The 19,795-nt window shown below is 45.7% G+C and overlaps 3 protein-coding genes and 1 non-coding gene across 4 annotated transcripts in view; 1 reads left to right on the plus strand and 3 right to left on the minus strand.

Annotated features, from left to right (window-relative positions):
• LOC129340448 (histone H3-like) overlaps positions 1–19,795 on the minus strand; it is a 75,394-nt gene that overhangs the window by 5,295 nt on the left and 50,304 nt on the right. The window lies entirely within an intron of this gene.
• On the minus strand, positions 152–223 carry TRNAQ-UUG (transfer RNA glutamine (anticodon UUG)). Its single transcript has one exon. It is a non-coding gene; the product is annotated as a tRNA-Gln (tRNA).
• On the minus strand, positions 2,084–6,925 carry PDZD11 (PDZ domain containing 11). The gene is made up of 7 exons (XM_054995266.1): positions 6,850–6,925; positions 6,351–6,501; positions 5,182–5,265; positions 4,362–4,418; positions 3,849–3,947; positions 3,568–3,628; positions 2,084–3,021 (listed from the first exon to the last, which is right to left on the minus strand). The coding sequence occupies exons 2-7, from the start codon at positions 6,447–6,449 to the stop codon at positions 2,987–2,989; spliced, it is 435 nt and encodes a 144-aa protein (XP_054851241.1). The 5' UTR covers positions 6,450–6,501; positions 6,850–6,925; the 3' UTR covers positions 2,084–2,986.
• KIF4A (kinesin family member 4A) overlaps positions 8,996–19,795 on the plus strand; it is a 29,204-nt gene continuing 18,404 nt past the window's right edge. Inside the window, exons 1-10 of the mRNA XM_054995258.1 lie at positions 8,996–9,067; positions 11,537–11,671; positions 12,312–12,426; positions 14,782–14,972; positions 15,586–15,678; positions 18,063–18,226; positions 18,559–18,653; positions 18,985–19,104; positions 19,247–19,422; positions 19,606–19,667. Coding sequence (XP_054851233.1) covers positions 11,549–11,671; positions 12,312–12,426; positions 14,782–14,972; positions 15,586–15,678; positions 18,063–18,226; positions 18,559–18,653; positions 18,985–19,104; positions 19,247–19,422; positions 19,606–19,667 — 1,139 coding nt within the window. The 5' untranslated portion in view covers positions 8,996–9,067; positions 11,537–11,548. The remainder of the gene's footprint in view (positions 9,068–11,536; positions 11,672–12,311; positions 12,427–14,781; positions 14,973–15,585; positions 15,679–18,062; positions 18,227–18,558; positions 18,654–18,984; positions 19,105–19,246; positions 19,423–19,605; positions 19,668–19,795) is intronic.

A 19,795-nucleotide genomic window follows, 5' to 3' on the forward strand; every position in this document is an offset into this window, starting at 1 on the left:
CAGATCTTCTCCACTCCCTAGCATACGCATCGTCAGCTACTTTTCTCAGCGGTGGCTTCGAAACAGAAAGTTGCCAAAGTGCTGGGGGCCTGTCCGGCCCCTTCGGAAACTTGAGCCCTCAGAGTTCTTGTTTGTCCCACCCAAAAAGACAAGGTTCCACCGAGATTTGAACTCGGATCGCTGGATTCAAAGTCCAGAGTGCTAACCATTACACCATGGAACCAATCACAAAATTCTTTCTGTGTTGTTACTATTTATCTCAGTTATGAAACATAGAGCTCTTCTAATAACACCCTACCCTGTTTCCTCCTGCTGACTAGATCTGGCAACCCAGAGAAGGAAGAGAGGAACAATCCGCACCTCTGGGACCTTGCCAAAGAGCTGGTTTATTTGGGCTTGACCCTCTTCCCAGTATGTATGAAGCAGGTTGGAAAAGAGAGCTAGTAACATGCCACTTCAGAATTTGTCAGGATGTTGGCTAGCCTCTCTGTTGCATGCAAATCCATCTTGGCTCCCTTCTTTAGTAGCTCATCAGCATTTGGGGGGGGGGGGGGGGTTGTTCACAATGCTGGCAGGAGCACTCTGCTGCCCCTCAACAGGAGGGGAGGATGTGATTGCACTCTGTCATAGGGATCTCTAGGAAAAGAGCAACATTCCAGTAGCACCTCTAAGACTAAGAAAATTGGTGGTAGCGTGTGAGCTTTTGTAAGTCACAGATATCTGAAGAAGTGAGCTGTGACTCACAAAAGCTCACACCCTACCACAAATTTTCTGGACTCTTGCTCTTTTCTACTGCTATAGACAGGCTAACACGGCTACGCATCTTGATTTAGCTATATGGATCTCTTGTCACATCCACAATCTGGAGAAGCTCTTGCTCCAGTGGCCAGTCTTTGCTCATGTTCATCCTCTCTGGCTGCACTGAGGCAGAATTATTGGCCTGACTACGATGGGGCTCCCTGCTTCCATCACAAGCAGTACACAAATGTGATAAGCAACACGTTCTTTGCTCTCAGACATCTAGGATGCTGCTTCTGAATGTGGAAGCTCTGTTTAGGGGGCTTGTGTGGCCAACAGCAAGCAACAGATTTATCAACAAACTGTTTTTGATTGAATGCCCCTCGCTTTGGGCAAGGGAGGCAAGAATACAGAGCACTTGACAATTGTTAAGGATTTATTTTGGAAGAAACTCAACTCTGATTATACAGGCAGTGGAGAAAGGGTCTTGCTAAAGATACACTCAGCATCTGCTTGAGAAGCCGCCCCCCCCCCCCCAATGGCTCTGGTATCACTTCTCCTGCATATGGCTCACCAAGAAAGAGGCAGTTTAAGGCCACGAGACACAGGAGCAGTAGACATCCACCTGCTTCCCACGCTGGAGCCCACCTCCCCATTGAATAAATACATCACCCCTATTGTAATACTCTGTGTAAAAGATGGAGGCTTCTCCAAAAGAGGGTTTCTTACAGCCAAATCTGTCCTAAATGGTGTCTCTAAGCCACCTGATTTGAGAACGAGGCAGGATCCCAACTAACAGCCTCAGTTTGCCCAGAAAGGAACAGGGACGGAAGCCTAGTTAGACGGCCTTCCCGTCTAGCCTTATGCAGATGAGCAACACCCAGCAGTCCTGAAGCAGGAGCAGCAGGTTCCTCTGGACTGGTTTCCTGGGAGGGGAGAAACCTACTTCCTTGCCTCCAGCAAGTGTGAGACTCAGACTCTTTAACCAAAGCAAGAGTGACTTCTTCCGTGGAACAGCAAGTAGAACAGGGGAATAAATCTTGCTGGGCTCAGCAGGAAAAGTAGGGGAGGTTTTGCACCAAGCTTCGGAGCAAGGACGTGGCTGGCTGAATTGCTAAGGCTTTATTTCCACCCCACCCCACCCCACCCCCCATTCTGCCCATCAAGTATTCTGGGTGCTGCAAAATCCTGACTACACTCAAGTCACAATTTTCCAGGCTAAGAAAGGAGGTTAGGATTGCGAATGTCGCCACAGCTCTGCTCGGGTGCAATCCCATCAAGGAGCAAAGCAGGTTTCTTCAAAAGTTTTCATTTAAAAAGAGTTTAATAGTAATTAGACTTTTGAGTGCGTGAAGTCTGAATTTTTATTTCGAATGGGGAGGGGGGGAGGGAAAATGTAACATTGGTAGGAAAATAAACATGGTCGAACTGGATTATTTTTTCAGAATAGATGCCTTATTCCCTGTAGAAGGTGTTTCGGATATCCAAACCTTTAGAAGAAGAGAGCCCAGTCAATTGCCTTAAGAATGAGGACTGGAAACTTCCTTCATAAAACAAACAACCCTCTCCCTGGACTCTCTGGCAGTTACTATTTCTGCCACCCCAGAGATATTCCAGGACCTGAAACTACCAATTCCAAAACTCCCAAGGTTTCATATAAATGGAGAAGGAGGGAAGTATTAAACCATCTAGAAGTTTCTCCAGCACAAGCTTCAGTAAACCGAATGTAAAAGCACCCCGTTCATTTCACTAAGCAGTGATGCAACTGTTCGCAGTAAGTTGTGTATATAAGGAACCCCAAAGACCCACTTCTTGCACAAAGGCGGTTCCAACTTAAAAACTCTGCATCGGCTTCTCCTGGTTTTTGCCTTCTGAATATTCTTCTTCTTTTAGGGGGAAAGGAAGCAGCCCTCCTTCGGCACGCAAGAAAACATCTGGATCTCTGCATTCTCGGTACATCCAAACCCTGTTCTTGGTTCCAGGAATGGCTTGAAACCTCAGTTCTGTTCCCTGTGCCACAGCACACTCACACAGCACAAAATGATGGGGGAAAGCCTGTCTCCTCGTCTGAAAGCGAGGGGCTTCAGTGCCCCCCACCCCAAGTTCAGCACCTGCTCCAAGTAGGAGCCTTGCACAGAATTAACAAAAGACAATGAGAGAGAGAGAGAGAGAGAGAGAATGTGTGTGTGTTCTGGTTGGAGGCTGGAGAACTTTATGCACAGAGAAGGCTGCTGCTGGGACGTGGCTTCTAATGAACTGTCCTTTCCTTCTGCCTCTGGTAATCTGGAAAGAGGACGGAAAAGCAGAGTGAATGGAAGAGCCCGGAGGGGTCTGCCCCAAGATCCTTCTAGCCAAACCTCCCATCCCCACAGAGGCCAGCCAGGTGCCTTTGAGAAGCCTCAACCAGGGTATGGAGGAAACAACCATCCCATTCATAGTTGTGCCACAGCAACTGGCATCCAGGGGTATACTGCCTCTGGACATAGAGGCTCAATTTAGCCATCACGGCAAAACCTTTTTAAAGGCTTCCACAAGAAACAGAGTGGCTCTTCCCCGGCATGGAAATGCATTAAGAACTCCATGTCATTATGATTACTGAGATTCATATGACAGATAAGAAAATATTGTATCATGCCTTAGCTCTGGATTTACGGCACAGCTTAGGGTACGCTATTCCCTCAGAGCCCTGAATGAATAACTGGGAACAGCAATGGCTGACCCTGCCAGGTTGTTTTAAGGGCAAACGGAGATTGTAAGCCAGTAGATGAACTGGCTAGCAAAGGGTTATAGATTTTGGAAAGATTAGCAGCAGAAGCAGAGGGTACTCACTATACGGGAAGAAACGGACTCTCATGATGATCTCCCGCGCAGTTTTCAAGATCTCCACTGCCTGGGGGAAGAAAGTACAAGGGAACCAATAAATTTCACACAGTCTCTCACTGGACCTTTAAGACCATTTCCTGAGGTTAGAGTCATGCAGGCCAGTGAATTGGTGTGTTGGCTAGAGAAATGCTTCAGACATCTGGCCAAGAGGCTTTAAAGATTTCAAATAAATAAATCCCCCACCACCACCCTGGGCAAGCTTTCCAGTAGAGGGGAGGATTCTTCACCTTGCTGTGCTCAATGTCCTGGAAGTCCACGTCATTCACCGCCAGGACCTGGTCCCCCTCCTGCAGACCTGCTCGGTGGGCGTCGGAATCTGGGATCACCTGGAAACAGGAGAGCACCGAGACCCGTCACACCAGGGCTAGCCCTGCAAACGCCACGGGTGCCATCAGTTCTCCTGGACATTGTGGGCACAGCGGTCCCATCCAGTTACACACCCCACCACCTTGCTAAGATCAGAAGCCAGATGAAGAAGAACCAAAGGAAAAGAGGCAAGAAAAGGGATGCTAACTGGGACTGGAAGGGACAGGGATACAGTTGGGCTTTGGGGGGAAAAGTTAAACCACGTGTCCATGACAGCCAGACAGGAATATGGCTAAATCCTTCATTTGTCCGGAGCTCTTGTGTCAAGGCAGGGTAGAATCATTAAAACTGAATGAATGAAACCTTCATTAATGGCTTGCTAAGGAGATAGCCGGACTAGCCAGACACATCTCTGAGTCAAGAAATCCACAAACCTTTGAGATAAATATCCCCAGCTGAGAAGCCTTTCCTCCTCGGATGTTAAAGCCCAACTAGAAAAGAATCAGAGAATAGGTGAAGCTGGCATGTAACAATTGTGGATTCTCAGTTGTGAAACTCTCATGTTTCAGAAATCTTCCAGAAGATACTCGCTGCTACTCCCCTCTCCCAATTCTTAAATCATTCAGGCCTGCTTCTCCAAGATGCACGACCTTGGGAGAGATAAGGCTAATAAAAAACCAGCTGCATTCTGGGCCATGTCAAGTTTCTAGACAATGTTCCAATGCTAGACAGAAATTTTGCCTCCCTCGGACTATTCAGGAGTACTGGGAACCAACTGGCATTCTAACCCACTAACCAAATCTGTCTTTTGGAGAAAAAATCTTTGATGTCCAGATGACCAGCCCACTTCACATACAGTGGAAAAATACAACCTCTCACTAATTGCAAAATCAAAAAGAGTCCAGTAGCACCTTTAAGACTAACCAATTTTATTGTAGCATAAGCTTTCGAGAATCAAGTTCTCTTCGTCAGATGCCTGATCCCAACTAATTGCAGTCAGTCTGATTACCCCTTTGTTTTCACTCCAGAGAACGTAACTGCTGACTAGGCCCTTCAGTCTGCCCCAGCATCTCAAGACCAGGCTGGCCAGAGGAGAAGGTGGAGAATCCAACGCTCTCAAGGGCAGACAGCATTTCTGCAGAAATGTTACTTCACTAGATAGCAGCTCAATTACATAAGCAAGTCAACAATACAGGCAGTGGCAGAGGTACAAAAGCTTTCCCCATTGCTTGAGCCCCGCTAGCCAAATCTCACCTGAGCCCCTGGGGGCTTCTTCAGCACAATCGTACGAGGCAGGAACTGGGTCAGCTCGTTGTTGTAATCCGAATGGTAGATTCTCTAGGAAAATCCAACATGAACACTACAGTGAATTCCTTCTGGGAAATCGTAAATGGACATTCTTCATCTTACCGTACCGTGACCTAATTGCACTCCACGAAAAGTGAGTGGAAATCAGAAGGACATGAGCTAGATTGTTTTTTTAAAACTGCACGTTATGAATTGTTTCGGAGTCTCTGGCTTCTAAATTCACAAGTGCAAGGTTGTTCATGACCAATGAAGATCAAAGCCACGATATTTATTCTTTGAAGCTACATTATACTGTATACCACCAATTAACTTATGAATCCTTGTCTTCAAAATTATGTGCAAAAGGTCAGTCACAACTGATGAAGATCTATACACTGAAACAGGAATTTAGCCAGCAACCTGCCTTCGTTGTGGGTCGTCTGAAGCCTGTCAATTCTCTACAGCACACGTTTAACTGCACTATGATTTTTCTATGATAATTTTTGCAAGCTTGTATTACAATATATATATTTTTCCATTTATGATTTCCTTATGTATAGTTATTACAGACTTCTGGCACTTCTGTACCCTTTCCTTGTTCTGGATCCAAAGGAGTTAGCTGTGTTAGTCTGGAGTTGCAAACTAGCAGAGTCCAGTAGCACCTTTAAGACTAACCAACTTTATTATAGCCTAAGTTTTCGAGAACCAGAGCTCTCTTCATCAGATGCATCATCAACTTTCAAGAACCACAGCTCTCTTCATCAGATGCATATGACAAAGAGAGCTGTGGTTCTCGAAAGCGGATGATGCATCTGATGAAGAGAGCTCTGGTTCTCGAAAGCTGGCGATGCATCTGATGAAGAGAGCTCTGGTTCTCGAAAGCTTATGCTACAATAAAGTTGGTTAGTCTTAAAGGTGCTACTGGACTCTTTACTATTTCCTTTTGTTTGTTATTCCTTTGGTTCCTATCCTTTTGTCTATCAGATATCAAAAGGAGCCACTGAAGAATCTGTTTAAAATGCCTTTTTAGAACCTTACTAAGTTTCAGCAGAAGGTGCAGGCAAGGATCCTGACCTTACCTTCCATGCTTATCAGACACCCATCAAAAGCAAAGCAGGCCCTGCAGCCACACACACCTCATGAGGAGGAATCCACATAGGAGGGCTCTCATAGGGAGGAAGGAACACCACTGGGTAATCATCGTAGGGGAGCCGGCTGCCTCCACCACCATCCATTCTGCAGGGCAGGGTACGCCAGGAAAGCACAGCTGCTCTTCCTAGGGATAAACTAGGGAAAGAAGACAACAAAGGAGGCTGGATTTCTCACCAAAACTTTAGCATGTTAGCAAAGCACCTCTTTTGCCTCCCAGCTGTACCCACAACCTCAGCTTGCCTTTACAGGCTGCACCCCATCCACATATTGACTTATTCTGGGTAATCCCACTTGAGACCCAGAGAGAAAGGGGGACTATAAATAATGTTCATATAACAATAACAACAACAATAATAATTACGCAGCCTCCCTGCAGACCAATTCTACCTCTTATAAAGCAAAGAGGGGAACCCACTTCGAAAGGAGAGATCCACTCACAAAAGACCCCCCCCCCCCGCCCATTCCAGCTTTCTCGACACTCACCCCGAGATCAACCAGCCGTGTTCCTTCCTTCAGTTCCTGCAGCATAAGCCACGCCTCCTCCAAACCAGAGAGGCTCCTCCCACCAAAGAACCTGTCAGATGGAAAAGCCAACCAATTTCTCTACGAATGGGAAGCATCCCTGAAGAGGCGGAGCCGCCAGTGTGGCGTGCTCATGCTACTGATTGGCTAGAAGGACGAGAGAGGGGCGGGAAAAGAATGCAAAAGGGCGGGGTATTTGAGGCTCTCACTTATGCCTAGACCAAGCGGATTCCCAGCACGCGCATGCGCTGTTAGTTAAAGGCATAAGACGCCTGGTTTGAAACCCCGGAGTGTGAAACAATTAAAATAATCTAAAATCGTTTCTGGATAGAAATGCATATGACAAAGAAATCAATATTAATTTAATCAGAAAAGGGAGAAAAATGAAAAGGCATTGTTTGAGGAGCTTTGCATTTCAATGCAAAATGAAACTTTCAGCATATTAATTTTAAAAGCAAAATCAAAAAGAGTCCAGTAGCACCTTTAAGACTAACCAATTTTATTTTAGCATAAGCTTTCGAGAATCAAGTTCTCTTCTTCAGATGCCTGATACAGAGACTGGTCTGAAGAAGAGAACTTGATTCTCGAAAGCTTATGCTAAAATAAAATTGGTTAGTCTTAAAGGTGCTACTGGACTCTTTGATTTTGCTACCACAGACTAACACGGCTAACTTCTCTGCATCTAATTTTAAAAGGCCTCCTTAGAATGAAGTCGTTTTAAAAAGTAAAAATAAACCCGTTTTCTTTACTAGTGTTTTAAGAAAGGTGATTTTGAAAATATTTGAAAGCCCACAAAACCAGAAGTTACATATATTGTAGGATTTATTTTATTATTATTATTTTATACTTATGTTTATATTTATATTATTTTATTATTATTCTCTTCTCCATTTATTTTAAATCTCGAGATTCGGGTCCAGTAGCACCTTAAACGCCAACTGGACTTCCAGGGTGCGAGCTTTCAGAGTCAAACCTCCCTTCGTCACGATACTTCGACATCCAAAAGCTCATGCCCGCCTAGTTGGTCTTTAAGGTCCTACTGGACCCGAACTTTGCACCTCCACTGCAAACCAACAGTGAAATCCCAAGAAGATACAATGATTAAAAGGTTCGGCTGCGAATCAGCACTCTACTGGTTCGAATCCTACTGCAGCCGGGAGCTCAGCAGGTGGCCTTGGGGAAGCCACACCTCTCAGCCACAGCTGCATTGTGGAGATAATAATAATAACACTATCTTGTACGCTGCTCTGGGTGGGGCATTAATCCGGCTAGAAGAGCGGTATATAAACGCAGTCTATTATTATGTTTTCTCGTGTTAGTCTGTCTCTAGTAGTAGAAAAGAGCAAGAGTCCAGTAGCAGCTATAAGACTAACAACATTTGCGGTTGGGTTTCAGCTTTCGTGAGTCACAGCTCACTTCTTCAGCCATCAGGAGCAAATTTTGAAGACAAGCTGAAGAAAATTCCGGCATCTGAAGAAAATTTGTGGTAGGGCATGAGCTTTACTGAGTCAGGAAAGCTCATCACCTACCACAAATTTTGTTAGCCGGCTTCATGCCCTTTTCTACTGCTACGGACAGACTAGCACGGCTACCCATCCTGAAGAAGCGAGCTGTGACTCACGGAAGCTCCTACCCTACCACCAATTTTGTGAGTCTTAGAAGGGCTACTGGACTCTCGCTCTTTTCTAATCCTAAACAGAGTTACTCCGGTCTAAGCCCTTTGAAATCAACGAACTTAGACTGGAGTAACTCTTATTGGGGTTTTACTGCAAAACGGCTAACCGACCTGAACGTATTTAAACTCAGTCTCCTCCCCCGCCCCGTCCTTTAAAAAAAAAATATTCCTTTGTGCGGTTGCCACGGTAACGCTTCCAGGCGGCAAGACTCCGTCACGTGACAGGGAAAAGGTCCCTCTTCCTCCCCGCTCCGCACAGGTTTACGTCACGTGATCTCCGCGGGCCCGTTAAGAGGCTCGCTTGGGCCGGACGCCCTCGTGACGTCATTTTCCCTCGCCCCTGGGCTGTTGGGCGGCCTCCCTCTTGGTGGGCGTGGCGGAGGGTTGTGACCCGGATGAGCGCGGGCTGAGTTTGAATGTGGGGAGCTGGAAGTTGAGAGCGGCGGCGACGTCGGAGGGCCGCGCGCTCGACGGAGGAGGACGCCGGGGGGGAGGGGGGCTGAGGTGAGATGTGGTGGGGACAGGTGGGGGAGGGGCGAGTTTCCTGGGGGGGGGGTTCTGGGCCTCCCCCCCATTCCCTTGTAGGCTTCCCGCCTCTTGGCTATGGAGCGCCCGGGCCTTTAAGCGCCGCTCCTTCGTGGGTGTGGGGAGAAGGGAGAGAAAGGGTGCCTAGATCTATGGAAACTAATAGTGATAAATAAGGAAGTAATCGCTATGGCCATGCAAGGCTTCTGGAGAACTTATAATTAGTAATAATAGTAATTAATAATAATAACTGCAACAATAATGTGGTACTAATAATGATAAATAAGGAAATAATCACTGTGGCCATGCACAATGAATTACAATTTATAGTTATAATTTATAAGTAATAATAATAACTGCAACAATAATCATTACAGATCCAGAGGAGTTAGCCGTGTTAGTCTGTAGTTGCAAAATAGTAGAGTCAGATGCATCTGATGAAGAGAGCTGTTGTTCTTGAAAGCATAAGCCTCAATAAAGTTGGTTAGTCTTAAACGTGCTACTGGACTTTTTACAATAATAATTATGTGATACTAATAACCGAGGTCCTGAGGGCTGGAAGAAGAAGCAACAATAATAATAATAAATAAGGAGACAATGGCTGTGCCTGTAAAAGAATCCTAGAGTTGGAAGAGACCTCCATGGTCATCTAACCCAACCCCCTGCGCACTGCTGGAAGTTCACAACTGCCATGGGGGCTTCTCGATTGTGCCAGTACAGTGGTGCCTTAGAGACTTGCTATTCAATATTCAGGGTGCTTGAGTTGTTTGTTTATTTGGGGGGAAATACTGGTGCCATTTCTCAAGACATCCCTTATTGTCATCCCTTATTCCCTGAGGGGGTGAGGTTTTTTTTTAAAAAAAAAAATTGTGCATGCTCTGCCTTTCTCTTAAAGAGATGCATTAATAAAGGAATAGGGAGTACAAAAATGAAATCCTGCCCTCAAGTCATAGTTGGTAGCCCAGGAGAGATTGATCTCAGAAGCTAAGCAAAGTCGGCCTTGGTTAGTAATTGGATGAGAGACCTCCAATGAAGACCTGGGTTGCAGAGGCAGGCAATGGCAAGCCACCTCTGAAAACCCCAGCAGCGGTCACCATAAGAACTATGACTTGAGGTCAGGATACTGCCCATTTACTTTAAACATGTGCTCACCTATGTGTGCTTTAAATATGTGCTCCCTGTTCTTCATGTTGTTTAACATCAATCCTAGAATTGCTTATCTTCTGTTACTGCATTTCTTCAATTCTGTATTGGATTCTTGCTAATGCTGTGTCTTTGTAAACTTGCATTTATTTACCCTATGGCACTGTTTATGGAAATGTCCTTGATTTTGACTGTACTAACCTCACATTGTGTAATCTACCCTGAGCCTCAGTGAGAAAGGCAGACTACAAAGGGCATAAATAAAACAAAAATAAATTTCATTTCAGGGTGTATAGAGTTTACTGCTGTGGGGTGCCTGATGCACCCCAAGAGTGCTGGTTGGTCTCTGCGTTGTTTAATAGGCCAGGCTTAGAATTGCTTATGCTCTGTTTCAGCATTTCTTCAACTCTGTATTGGATTTCTGCTGCTTTTAAATCTTTGCACATTTGCATTTCCTATTATTATTGTTTATGGAAATGTCTGTGAAATTGACTCACAGGATGTAATCCACTTTGTCTCAGCGGGAAAGGTGGACTATAATGTAAACAATCAATAATGATGAATACCACCTCATTGAGGCTGAAGGTAGATCACACAGTGTCAGTCAAGGGGATGATATGTCTGAGAAGCAGCCTAATAGGACTATGAGTTTAAACATTTTTTTTATTTTGTCCTGGTTTTCAGACCACTGCTGGTAAAATTTATGAGCAGTTACAATGCAAGATGAGTACAAATGTTTCTGGGGAGAGTATTTTCAACAGGCCTCCAGACAAGTGTGAAAACAAAGTACCTTATGGAGGCTTGCCTGAGAATACTTCTGGTCAAAGAACGGAGTTCCTGGTGAACAGATCAGTCTTCTAATGGTGATGTCAAGCAGTCCAGCTTGGTCCCCTCAAAGAACCACCTGGTCCTTCATCCTGTCTGTAATACTGGCCAGTCAAATGCCTTTGGGAAGCCCTCAAGGTGGACATTAAAACTGGGACCATCCTATGCTGCTTTCTGCCTCGCTAAACCTGTTATCATCTAAGTAGAAATAGGATGCTACTTTAATTTTTGCATAAAGATTCTTCTCTGGTCAGTGAGCTTTTCTCCCTCTTCGTTCCGTCACCCGGTTCCTTGGTCTGATCAAGCCCCTTCCACAGAGGGGCTACTCCTCAGGCCTGAGATGCTCTCCGTTATGTTGATGAGAAAAAGGGGCTTACAACTTGAAAATGAGGTTGGGTTTAGATGTTGTTCCTTGTCACAGCTGGGTTAATGCTGATGTATTTCATGTGAAATATTTTTTTACTCTCTGATTGCTTTCAGGAGGGTAATAAAATGTCAAGAGAAGAGGCCAAGGCAATCCCTGTGAGGGTGGCTCTCAGGTGCCGTCCTCTTGTTCCAAAAGAAATTGATGAGGGCTGCCAGATGTGTCTGTCTTTCGTCCCAGGAGAACATCAGGTAAGGAATAACTGGCGAATGGAGTGTTTTGATAATACAGAGATGTGAAATAGTCTTGGTGTTATAGGAGACTTATGCTGCTGTGGACAAGACCAGCGCTCTGTTCGAAATAAGTGTCTGGAGCCTGCCTCATGGTCTTGCCGATTAATGGGCTAAGCTGCCAAAAGGCAGTGGAGGCCAGCTGGAGCCTAGCACCCAGTCCAGCCTGAAGAAGTATCAGGGGGCATTGCAGGAACCAGTGGCAGTCAGGGGAGGGCAGAGACCCAGTGGGGCACTCCCACAGCAGTGAGCATGGTAACGGGGCTCCCATCAGACCCAAAGATCACTGGGAGTGGGTGGGCAGAGACTTCAGGGGCTGTCAAGAGTGCTTTAAACTTCTACAGCCAGAGGCTGAGGAGGATGACGACCTTGGGCTGGCTCTTCTCCCAGAATCCGAGTTCCAATGATAGGCAAGGGAGTGGAAGGAGCAGCCCAAAGGGTGGAGGAGGATGTGGGTAGGACAAAATCTACTCACATGTTTCAGAGGTGAGAAGTGTCCTGAGACCGTTGCTGAGACAAGCCTTCTGCCCTCATTCCTCAGAAGTGAGTTTTTAAAAGACAATTATGGAACTCTCACTCTCTCTTCCCTTCCTCGTTACAGGTCATCTTGGGTAATGACAAACCTTTCACATACGACTATGTGTTTGACCCTTTTGCTGAACAAGAGGAAGTATTCAGTACTTGCGTTGCTCCCCTTGTAAAGGGCATTTTTAAAGGTGAGCCTGTTGAGAGAGAGCATGCTGGGCCATCTTGGATGCCCTGTTCTCCCAGCACCCTCCTGCCCCCGCTTGCTAGAACTGTGTCTTAGTTGTAATGCTGGATCATTGTGCACAGTTTAAAATAGCATAATTGGCAGAGACTCCCTTAACGCCTCTGCTTTCATATGGTAAGTAACTGGGCATGTTTCTGGAGTTCTTTGTCTGCTTCACTGCTTTGTTCTTCTGTACTCTTGTTTCTAATCTCTCTATATTTGTCTTCCGTGTATGCTTTTCTATGCTCTGCCTTTTCACCTTTTTCTCTCATATGTGGTGGCTTGATTTGGTAGCCTACAGCCTTCCTTATGTGTGTATGTTAATTGTCCTTCACTGTATGGGGAAAAAATGGGAAAGGGGTGAGTATCAAAAATCTTAGTTAATATTAGTCTGCTCTTGTGAGTGTTGGACACAAATGATGTCCCAAATGTCCCTTTAGCCAATCATAATAAGAGACAGACGCGGAGTCCTGTAGATGAAGCAATCTATAATTGTTTATTAAACAATGGAGGAACGACGGTTACACCAGAGGCACAAGGTACCCTCGTGCCCAACGTTCATCAAAGCAACAATAGCGGTACAAAGCAATTAAAAACTTTTGGTTAATTATAATATTCGTTATTCCATTGGCTCAGAAAATACAGTGGCCCCCGTTGGCTTAAGTGGGTGACCACCTGTCATGATACAAATGTCTAAGGGTATTCTCATTGGAAGAAACGGCATAGTTACAGCATTACCCGATTGCAATTTCTTATCTGTCCTTGGGGTTATCTCTGGAAGGAACATCTTCCTTCCTTTCTCACCCATCTCTTTCATGGGCTTCTCATTCATGCCCACTCCTTTGGTCTAAGTAACATTTAATAGCGGTGCCCCGATGTCGCTTTCTGGCAACCTTGGGGGCTTCAAGCGGGGAATATTTCTCTGGGTTCCGTGGGAGGAGAGCTGCTCTCCTCTCCTGGAATGCGCTTGTGGTTACAATAAGTCTCCTCCTCTGCTTTTTGGTGTTCTGTCTCAGCCTTGAGAGATGTTTCTAATCTTAGCTTGCTTTCATTGCAACATTTTGCATAGACAGTTTCACAAAGGGGATTTCTGTATCAAGTAAGGAACAGGTGTCAGAAATCAAGCAGGTGCTCATTAAACTCATTAAGCGCGATCTACTTGATAGCAAGCTTTACAGTACTTTGATCTTACATTTCACAGTGATTTACATTCTGCTTTGGTCTTTTGTTTCAAGTCTCATTTTCTTGCAGTTTGCGTTACAAGTGCTACATTTGCTCCTGAGAATAGTAAAAGTGCATAACGGTGATAGAAGGCACATAAGGTTACATAAAATCTCTTTCATTAAATCCATTTCCCACATGAGGTTCTCAAATATTCCTGGTTTGGCCAGGACAGGCAAAGTGGATCCTTAGGAAAGCGTGTGTCAGTGTGATTTAAAAAAATATATTTATGGGGAAGCAGCCATGTACTGTGTATGTGGGAGCCTAGATGATGATGATGTGACTGGAGGACTCATTACGGTTATCACAGACCTATAACAAAACTGCAGGCTTAAGCCAAGTGATACAGTTCTATGCAGGTTGTGCTAGTAAAAGTCTTGGGATGTCCATCTTCCACTCAAAACACTTCCTTTGAATGAAGAATGGAAAATGGCCGCAGCTGGCTCATACATGGATGCAGGGGCCATAAAATTAAAAACAGCACTGAGAAAAGCACGAAGCCGAGCCTGAAAATGCTCACCTGATACTATACCCTTTATACCTTTGCCCTTGGTCTGAGGAAATATCCCACTTTGAAGGGGTAGAGAGGGAGATCCAGCATCCCAGGACTCTGAGGTTTGGCAAGTTGGTAAGGCCAGGTTAGCACAAAATACCTTCCCTGCGTTTACATCGTGTTTAAAGCTTAGCCATACACTTGAAAGTCATATTTGTCTGCATGAGAACCTGTTACGTGAATAAAAGCGCATGTGTGAGTGAGAATACCAGGACTCGCAAGTTTTAATTTGGAGGCTAATCAGCCGCATATTTAGCTCTAATCAGTGGGATTTTGAGTTGCGTGTATTTGAGGCTCTCTAATTATGGAGTGTTACTATGATAGAAGGTGGGAAATCCTTTCTTCTTGTAGGTGGTGGCTTTTAGCAAATATAATGCCTTAGTACCACAAAAAAGGTCCATGCAGTGAGGGTTTTTTGTTGTACACATTTTTATACAATGAATCACCCTGGAGGCATCACAGCTGTATTATTGCTCAAGTAAACAGAGTTCTTCTGTTGCGCTTTTACAAATGGCCTACCTTGTATTCTTGACCTTAATTCCCCAGGTTATAATACTACAGTTCTAGCTTATGGGCAAACAGGGTCCGGGAAGACCTATTCTATGGGAGGGGCCTACACAAGTGACCAAGGGAACGATCCCACAGTTGGAGTCATCCCCCGGGTGATCAAGTTGCTCTTTGAACAAATGGAAGAGAGGACAGAGTGGCAGTTTTCCCCAAAAGTTTCCTATTTAGAGGTAAGCATGAGCGAACTGGGTAATTCCTACGTTTAATATGTCAGTCATGAAATTGCTTGTGCTTTGTTTCAATGTTTCTTCAGCTCTATTGGATTTCAGCTGGTTTTTAAATCTTTGCAAAATTGCATGTCTGTATCACATATTTATTGAAATGTCTTTGATATTGGCTGTACTGACTCACACTGTGTAATTTGCCTTGAGTCTCAGTGTGAAAGTCAAACTATAAATGATGTAAATAAATTTAAAAAGCCATTTTTTGCTTTCAACTTCCATGCTGTTTAAGGCATTGCTGTACTGGAGTCAGCCTTTGCTCATCTGCCTCTTTGAAACCCAGGACTTGAGTCCTGAATGCTGGGATCTTGGACGAGGCTGGGATTGGGTACCTCTGAGCTACCTTTTTAAAGGGTTTAGCTCTTTTCCCCCCAGCATGATGCTCAACTGGAGAAGAACTTGCTTGCTTTTTACAGCAACCCAAACCTACTTAACCGTTGCAGCCTGACCTCCATCCTGCAAACTGAGGGAGCGTTCTGTATTCTCTAGAATTATTTGCCCCCTCACGATGCTTTGATTTCCAGAAGATCTAGATCTGAGATTATGTTCTAAAAATCTTCAGATTTACAACGAAGACATCTTGGATCTGTTGGCGCCTTCCAGAGACCGCTCGTCTCAGATCAGCATCCGTGAAGACCCCAAGGAAGGCATAAAGGTCAGCTTCTGTGTGTTTGTTCGATGTTCAGGGAGAAATTGGCAACACATCATAGAAGCGAGGCAGATGGTGCCATTCTCAGTGCAGGTGCTTGGAAACTTGATGTCTTCAGCTTGATTTGCAGTGGCGGGAATCTGATATAACAGACTTTCCTCCTCCCCACCCCAGTAATTCAGATCCTCTCTTTTGAGCCAGAAGGGGGCCTTAAAGAGAGAGAACAGGGATGTTGCTGAGGGTGGCTTAGGTTCCTCTTAATCTGAATCGCCGCCGTACCTTCCCAAAGAGGAAGATCCTCTCTGCTTCTTATATAGTTGGCATGCTGCATAGCTGACTTGGCATCGATACCCTCCTGTCCCTATCTGTAAGCTGTCAGTACTTCACAGGCATGCCAGTGTCATGGCGAGCAGAGACTGGTCTGTGATGGACGCAAACACGGTTTGCTGCTTTGCTTAGCCTTTCCCTTCTTTCATGTTGCTTGATTCTGTGATTCCTGGTCTGATCAAACTTTTCTTTGCCACGATGTCTCAATCCTGGTACCTGGGCAAAATGGAGTTTGTGCTTCAGAAAAGCAAATTCCAAATTTTGGTTTAATCCCAGCTGTGGGCTCCTTGGAGGCAAGGCACAAGAGAAATAGAATAAATAAGGCATGAGGCCATGAATGTCCAGTGTGCACTTGGGCTCAATGTGCTTGCTTGGTCTCCCGTTACAGCGACAGTGGGGTACTTCTGGCTTCCTGCTGCTGCCCAGCGCAGCAGTAGGGGGAGAATGTATCGTAATGAAACTCTAGAAAGCCCTGCAGTTTCTATGGTAAAACCATAGATTTGGGAAATTGCTAGAACACCACTGTGATGTGTGATGTCACTTCCGGTTACAGGACCAGAAGTGATATTATAGCATTATACAGCATTGCATGATGCCTTGTGACACCTAACCCTGTCCACGCCTCCCAGGAGTTGCAAACTAAGTGGTTTCAACTCTAGTGTGAATGCAGGCCTGCTAGGAGATTGTTGGGAGGATGGATCTAGGGTCTGTGGTCTGGGATATGGGGGAAAGGCTGCATTTTTGCCAATCTGGCTGAATAAATCCGAACCACTGGATAAATTCTGATTAATTTGGGTTTATCTGGGAAATGGGGCTTCAACCTCAGGCTGGCTCCTTTCTGGGCTTCCTCTGTTTTTTTCCAAGTGAGGAGGGGGACGAGGAAGTGAAGCAGAGGCAGGAGGGAGGAGGGCAGAGGAGAGTGAGCAGCCAATTTGTGCAGGAGCATTCCTTGTCTGCCTGGCTTCTGTGAGTGACCCTGGTTCAGTTGGGCTAAGTTGTAACACTGTCCTTTGCCACTGTATGGTTTTGCTGGAATTTGCTGCTTTGACGTGATTCTCTGGTTTGATGCTGGTTGTTGATCCCCTTGCTTCACTTTAGTTCTGAGGGGATTCCTTCTATTCCTTTGCTTCAGTTTGGTTCTGTGGGCTTCCTCTTGCATTTGGGAGTGTGCCTTTGGCCACTGGCAGCCTTGTCTCTGTGTGTTTCTGCCTGAGCACCTGCTTGAAAATGTTGCCTCCATAGGAAACAATGGAGAGTGGTTGCGGCACCTTCTTCAGTTGCCCATAGAACTGGACCCTAGGGTCCAATCGTCCTGAAACTCGGGAGTTCTTTAGAGGACAGTCAGGTGTAGTTTCTCTGCAAATTTGGTAGATTTTGCTTGAAAAATGCCCCTGTGATAGCCCCCAGATGTTTTTCCCCATAGGAATATTGGTAGAATAAATCTGAGATTCTCTAATTTGTCTAAACTGGATCAGAGAATCTTTACCTGATTTCAGAGATCCTGAAATTTTTGGGGATCCCTGAAACGCAGATCGAGACATCCCAGATTTTTTTGGCTGCATGCAGTCCATCTTACAGGCTTCGCCTAAAGTTACATATTGGGGAAACCTGAGCCCATGACCAATGTTTATCAATGGACAGTGGATAGATTCTCAATTATCAGGAAGTTTTGGGGAGTGTGTGGAGAACCAAATTCCAGTTTTCCCAGGTGCCTGTGTTTGAACATCATGATGAACTGGAACTTGTTCATATCAGGCAGCTTTGAATCAAGCCCTGCATGCAAAGGTACGTGGGTGCAGCAAGAAGTCCTCTTTGGGCCAGGCACAGACCAACCTCCACTTTTTGTAACACCCCAATGCTGCCGCTGTGATGGATCTTCTATCAGATGAAGGCTAGAGTGGATCGATTCAGCTTGATGCTGCAGGCCGACTAGTGACACTGCCCGTTTAAGTGGGGTGTGTCTGAGGTCATGGAGGGCACAGACAAAAATGAAGCATATAAAAGAAGAGTGAATGTTGAATGGAAAGTAGCCCTTTTTTCTCCTTCACCTCCTTTTTGTGCAGATTGTGGGACTGAGAGAACATGTGGTTACTTGTGCCCAAGACACCATCAACTGCCTGGAGCTCGGTAACAATTCGCGAACGGTAGCTGCCACAGCGATGAATACACAGTCGTCCCGGTCTCACGCAATCTTCACCATCTCCATTGAACAGAGAAGCAAGGACACGTAAGCAAGGGCAATGGTCCCCCCATCCTTCGACCAGGACGTCATGCATTGACTATGGCAAAGGAATTTTTAAATGCACCAATTTTGGGTTGAAGTATGCTGGGAGGGGGTGGGATGTCGGAGGGGCTGTGGGAGAACATCTTGTGCCACCCTAAAGATAAAAAACAACAAAGACAAAACTTTGAAAGCTGATTACGGGCAGATTTGAGCTCTCTCTTAATATCTGAAATGTTAACCAGCAAATTAGTGCCCGCCTAGGAGCTGGCTGCATCTTGGTCCTCCTCCAAACGGTTCACTGTCTTGAGTGTGACACTCGTCTCCGTCTGGCTTAGGAGAGTCAGCTTCCACTCCAAGCTGCACCTTGTGGACCTTGCTGGTTCTGAAAGACAAAAGAAGACCAAAGCAGAAGGAGATCGGCTAAGGGAAGGTGAGCAGAATGAAATTTTATGGCCACACGGACTTGTCTCTTTGATGGCTGCTGGGACAGGGGCAGCAATTCCTTGCGTGTTCAGTATTCTCACTGTGCTAAGGAATAATGCTTGCTTTTGATTCTGATAGGTCAAGAAGATAGCGTTGACATTCAAACCCCGGCCCTGTGCTTTGCCTGGCCCTTGTTAGCGCTTGAGTTAAGGCCTTTGGGGAGTTTTTAGTCGGTGCATCTTTCAAAGGGGCTTTTCTTGATGTTTTCTTCCCTCATTGTGCATGGAAAGCCCAAAGTCAGTTGTTAGAGAGGTTGTGGGTTTTTCTTTTGCTTGCAGGAATCAACATTAACAAAGGACTCCTCTGCCTGGGAAATGTCATCAGTGCTCTTGGGGATGAATCTAAGCGAGGAAACTATATCCCTTATAGGGACTCAAAGCTCACGCGTCTGTTACAGGGTAAGAGTGGAATGCAGGGCACGGGGGCAGGGAATCCCCTGGTGGCTCAGGAGCGCCTCCCCTCCTGCTTACTGTAATAAGCCGGAAAGGTCTGCTTTTCGTTGTTAGTTCCAGCAGCTGATTCTGTTTCCACCACCTCTAGATTCCTTGGGAGGAAACAGCCACACTCTCATGATTGCCTGTGTGAGCCCAGCAGATTCCAATGTGGAAGAGACTCTCAACACCCTTCGCTACGCTGACAGGGCAAGAAAAATAAAGAATAAGCCAATTGTGAACGTCGACCCCCAGGCAGCAGAGATCAACCAGTTAAGACTGCAGGTACAAAGCGCTGTGTCTGTGGAGCGGCGAAGGAAGGGCCCCCCAGGGGATTACGTGGCTGCAGCAGCCACGCCAGTGACTGGCTCCAGCCTTCCATGTTCGATGAATCCCTTCCCATAGACTCTCAGGTGGAGTCAGGTGGTAAGAGAGAATGTTGAACGGTAACCACCCACTCCTTTCCAGGTCCAACAACTTCAGGTCTTACTGCTGCAGGCTCACGGTGGGACACTTCCCGTTTCTATTGGGTAAGATCCTCCAGTCAGCATCACTTATGGGCCAATAGGGTTTTCCTTGGTTTCTTGGGACTCGCTTCTTTGTACTGTGAAGGTTTTTTCTGTTTTTCTTTTGTGAAATTTGCTTTCCATGGAACTAG

The sequence above is a fragment of the Eublepharis macularius genome, chromosome 12 (genome assembly GCF_028583425.1).
Source record: "Eublepharis macularius isolate TG4126 chromosome 12, MPM_Emac_v1.0, whole genome shotgun sequence".
NCBI classification, from domain to species: domain Eukaryota; kingdom Metazoa; phylum Chordata; class Lepidosauria; order Squamata; family Eublepharidae; genus Eublepharis; species Eublepharis macularius.

Excerpts from the sequence above, each read along its gene's own strand:
- PDZD11 (XM_054995266.1), bottom strand. The coding sequence starts at position 6,449 with ATGGATGGTGGTGGAGGCAGCCGGCTCCCCTACGATGATTACCCAGTG. Across the intron at positions 5,266-6,350 it reads TGTGGATTCCTCCTCATGAG|AGAATCTACCATTCGGATTA; the intron begins GTGTGTGTGGCT and ends GGATTTTCCTAG. Across the intron at positions 3,948-4,361 it reads TGGGGATATTTATCTCAAAG|GTGATCCCAGATTCCGACGC; the intron begins GTTTGTGGATTT and ends TCCTGTTTCCAG.